Below are 4941 nucleotides of genomic sequence, written 5' to 3'. Positions count from 1 at the left end.
CAGTCCGAAAACGCTTGGGTGGAAGACGGTGTGCGGCAATGGCACAAAATGAAGAGCCAAGGAAAAGCAAAGAAAGGAAAACTGGCTAGTCACTTCTCTTCCGGGTCACACAAAGCAGCTTTGTTTGATTATTGTCACTTCGTCAGCAGTAATGGTCATGCTGATTTCCTACTTGATAAACGAACTCGAGCTAAGCTTTTGCAGCAAGCAAAAGATGAAGAGACAAACAGAAAAATTGTGACAATTCTTTTGGACGTTGCAAGAGCCCTAGCGAGACAAGGCATTGCATTTACATGAACGGAAGAACAAGACGGCAACTTTGTTCAACTTGTTAAACTTCTAGCGAGATATGTGCCTGCTCTTGAAGCTTGGTTAAATGATTCTCGGTATAGACCATACAAAGTTACCTATCTACACAAAATGTCTCAGAACGGGTTTATTGAATTGCTTTCAGCAGAAAACAGGGAGAAGATCCTTGACGAAGTCCTGGATTCAGAATTTTATTCTGTGATGGTGGATACAACACCCGATGCTTCACATTCTGATAAGCTTGCAGTCGCAATCCGCACCATCAGCTCGGAAGGGATTCCTAGAGAGAGACTATTAGATGTTAGCGAGGTAAATGACAAAACTGGGCAGGGTATGGCAGAAAGTAAAATAGGAACACTGACAAGGAGAGGAATTCCGCTGGATAAACTATCTTTTCAGTCGTATGCCTATGCAAGTGCAATGTCTGGTCAGTTTAATAGAGCCCAGCAGAAAGTATCGGAACTTCTCAGTCGCCGTGTGCCTTATATACCCTGCCAGGCCCACAGAATAAACACCGTGATAAAGCACAGTTGCAATTCATCTCTCTTGATAGCCGAGCTTTTCAATATCCTCGAAGAAATGTATGTGTTCTTCTCTTCATCTACAAAGCGTTTTGCCGCCCTTAAAGAAAAACTCTCTTCAATTGAAAACAGCCTTAATCTCCGAGACTTATCATGGACCCTGTGGACTGCAAGGGCTGAAACCATACAAGCAGTGGTTACTTCGTTTGAATCAATAGTCTCAGCCCTTGACGAAATAAAACGGATGAAGAACGCCGATACGAAGACGAAAGCACAAGCCAGCGGCCTGCTGAAAAGGATTCTCAACTTCGATTTTATTGCCTGCCTCATGTTCATGAAAAATATAATGTACAAGGCCAGGATTGCAATAGAAAAGCTCGAAGAAGAGGAGATGAACATCATTGACGCAATTGAGATGCTAGACGCTACGAAGAAACGTTTTGAAAGAATATCTTGTGAGGAAATGAACAGTTTAATTGACAGTGCACCATATTTTGCCAAAAGGATGGAAGTGGAGCCAGAGGCTGATTTCATCAGACACCATCGTCGGAGACTTGGACCATCTCGTTATGACAGCCGAGCTCAAAGTCAAGCCGATATCTCAATGCATCAGTTTTATAGACAACATTTCAGAATCTTGCTTGACAAGCTGACTACAATGATGGGAGATAATCTCAGAGCTTGCCTTGCCGATTTTCTGCCATTTTGTACCTTACTCTAGCCTCCTTTGAACAAAAGTATCTCAGTTGCAGATATTGAGCAAGCAACAAAGTTTTTCCAAAACCAGGAAAGAGCTCCAGACGCTACTGCTTTTCAAGTAGAGCTTGAAGTTTTGTTCCAGTTTTGCCAAGGCGCTGCTTGCTTCAGAGAAGTCCTTTGTGAAGGACATCGCCGGAACCGTCAGCTTAAGCAAGCCAGTCGTCTTTGCAAATTGGCAGCGACTGCACCTGTTTCAGTTGCAGCTGCCGAAAGAACATTCAGCAAACTCAAGTTTGTGAAGAATTGGCTGAGAACAGCCATGCTTGATTCTCGACTGGATTCCCTCATGTTGTTGGTGAGTGAGAAAGACCTCACCGAAGGTGTAGACTTAAACAAGATTGTTCCGCGTTGGTCCATTTTGAAGAAGAGGCGAATCCAGATTCAAGCTTTTCTTAGCTGTGTATTTGCGCATGTAGTATTCCATTTTTGTCCTTCTTTGTTCCCGTAGATAAGTATAAATGATAAAACACTATTGTCTATGAAGTTTGTAGGTAATGACGAGTCGTAGAATATGATCTACAAGTCGTTTAAATAAAGGTTCTCACCCCCCCCCCTGGCCCGAGTGCTTCGAGCCACCCCTGATCCCAACCGTCTACCATTTTACTAGGCTTAGGCTATAATTGAGAGAGTGAAATTTCTTTTAATTAATAATAGTACGCATCTTTCAAAAGCAGTGGATATAAATTGTGAGTTGATAAAATTAGTAATTTTGATAAATAAAATATAAATAATAAATACATACCAGTGCCATTATTTTCCCATGAATTACGTTCAACTTAATTGTTACATTTGCAGTATTCATGTTGCGGCAGGGGGCGATGAAATCTAAATTTTGGCCCCCCCTCCCTGAGAGCAAACCTAGATCTGGCTCTGCATGATTAGCCAGTAATGTCTCAAAGTTTATTTACTGCAACTTGTCCAGAGAAATCCAACTTGTTTGTTTCCCAACAAAATGAAAATTCAACAGTGGTAGAGGAAGTCCAACTCAAGTGTATAAACCTTCAAGCTGTTGAATCTTCAGTCATTTTAATTTGTTAAAATTCCAATTTTTGTTTTCAATTTTTCATTTACGAAGTGGATATTTGTCTCTTAAAAAGCTTCTGATAAGTTTCTGCTATCGGGTAAGTGCAACTGACTGATTAAAATTCAAGGGTGGTGTGCTTAAACTTGAAATCATTGATTTGAGTCGTGGGAAATGTAAGGGCCTTGTGCGTCAAATTGAAATCATTTATAGGAGTCGTCCCGGCTGACTGGTTAGCGCGCTTGACTTGGGACCCTTTGTCCGAGAGGACAGTTGTTCGAGTCCTCGTTATTTGGTTTGAACGGGGGTCAGTGGCGTGACTCTGTAAGCTCAGCCAGATTCGACTCAACTCTTAAAGGGTATCTGGAGAAAACTAGGGAAGGTAGACAGGAAGGGTATGCGAAAGCACAGGATGGCTGACCCCAACCCCCTATTGTACTTCTTGGCTGTAGGGCCATGGAACGGAGATCAGCACCACCCGGCACCACCCGGTTTGAAAAATCCAATCCCGTATTCTCTACCATTATTCATGAACTCAAATGTACCGTGCCTTTTTGTTCGAACACTGTATGGAAGAAAGTATTTTGAAAAAAGGAAAGTTGCTCAATGAAGTTTTGTTCCTCGATAGTTTTAGGTTATTTAAGATATAGCCCAACACAAATGCAACACTTTGGAAGGTCTTATTTTTGTTTATCCGAAGAACAGTTTACCGGTGGTGGTACATAACTCTAAAATGTCCGACTGTGTTGACGATATTAAGAATCAGATATTAAGTATGACCTTGCTCAGATGTTTTTGCAGGAATATGAGTAGTAGCATTGATATAATGATAGGTACGAGGGTGGTACCCATATAGCTATACCGGTTACAAGCGGGGTGTCTCCCATATAGCTATAACAGTTTCAAGCGGACAGTACTCCCGCCATACAAGCAGACAGTGTAATGACCTGAATCCAACTACCGTGAAAATTCGTGCTCTCTTCAAAGTGCGTGATGATTCCTTTATACTATACTAACTTCCTATCTGTCTGCTACCTTTTAATTGTTAGATGTGATTGACTTATGTTTGACCTTGAATACGGATATAAAAACTCTGACAATTTGTTATCTTCTCAGTTCAGAATTGGCATTTGAAATATAATGATGCATTCAAATAAAAGGAATATTGTCGAATGCTACATGCAAGAAGTAAGTTATTCTTTTATATTCATAGTTGGTAAAGAAATTAATTCTACTAAAATTTATACATACCTTATTTTAGTTAATAGATTGTTATATTTTTTTGAGCCTGGATCTCCAGAAGTCGGTAAAGAACAATATCATAACAAGAAAAAAAAGTATGTAAACACTGTATTTAAATGGCTTGCGAGCTTAGCACTTGAGTTAAATCATACCTATTTTTTATTCCGGACCAAAGATCCCAACATTCGTTCCCCACCGGCCCCACATTCATTCCCCACTGGCCCCACATTCGTTCCCCACCGGCCCAAAGTGCCACAATCGTCCACCCCAATCCCTCCAAGCCCCACCCTCCAACCCCCTCCCTCCAAACCCCTCCCTCCAAACCCCCCCATGCCCCCCCTCAAACCTCCCCCCCTTTTTTTTAACTTTTTTTTTAACTTTTTTTTAAACTTTTTTTTTAACTTTTTTTTTTACTTTTTTTAACTTTTTATTAACTTTTTTTTTTAACTTCTTTTTAACTTTTTTTAAAAAATTTTTTTAACTTTTTTTAAACTTTTTTTCTAACTTTTTTTAACTTTTTTTTAAACTTTTTTTAACTTTTTTTTTACATCTCTTAGTGTCATGAAACACACTTAAAACATTAGAAATTCACATTTAATATTTTCCAACTTCAAAATGGGAATGATATAGATATGTATGTTGTGACTTACTATTAGAAAAATAATGTTTGTAGTGACCAATTTTTTTTTTCTGACAGTTTTTTTTTTTAACTTTTTTTTTACATCTCTAAATCATATCGGAAAAATAGAATAACACTTTTAATTTAAATTTTAAAAACTTATTCTTGTGCATACTATTGATGAGGACTGATGGTTCTTTTTCAAGATTTGTTTCATGAAAAACAAACTTTTTTTTAGGGATTTTCCAGAGCTCCCCCAACCCATAAAGAAGATAAGAAGGGGTGAAGCGACGCCAGTGGTCAGCAGACCGACGGTTATACAACATGGTCGTAGGTCAAATCCATTAATACAATCAACATTAACCGTAAACCACCCAATAGCCAACTAAACAGCTATAACAGCCAGCATCCACAGCAATATGTCACAACCATCCGGACCCATCATACACCAGCCAACTGTCAACTGGTCA

At 39.4% G+C, this 4941-nt stretch overlaps 1 protein-coding gene across 1 annotated transcript; it reads left to right on the top strand.

Annotated features, from left to right (window-relative positions):
* The first annotated feature begins 420 nt into the window (after window positions 1-420).
* On the top strand, window positions 421-2037 carry LOC148954701 (zinc finger MYM-type protein 1-like). Its single transcript, XM_089086466.1, has 2 exons — window positions 421-1537; window positions 1583-2037. Exons 1-2 carry the CDS (start codon window positions 421-423, stop codon window positions 2035-2037), a joined length of 1572 nt encoding a protein of 523 aa, XP_088942592.1.
* The last annotated feature ends 2904 nt before the right edge of the window (window positions 2038-4941 follow it).

Source organism: Artemia sp. Qi Xiang Cuo, chromosome 3 (assembly GCF_049724085.1).
Source record: "Artemia sp. Qi Xiang Cuo chromosome 3, ASM4972408v1, whole genome shotgun sequence".
NCBI lineage: Eukaryota > Metazoa > Arthropoda > Branchiopoda > Anostraca > Artemiidae > Artemia > Artemia sp. Qi Xiang Cuo.
This window is presented reverse-complemented; position numbering and strand designations above follow the sequence as displayed.

Coding starts and splice junctions, on each gene's coding strand:
- LOC148954701 (XM_089086466.1), top strand. CDS start 421: ATGTCTCAGAACGGGTTTATTGAATTGCTTTCAGCAGAAAACAGGGAG. Junction 1,538..1,582: donor TGCCGATTTTCTGCCATTTT/GTACCTTACTCT, acceptor TCTCAGTTGCAG/ATATTGAGCAAGCAACAAAG.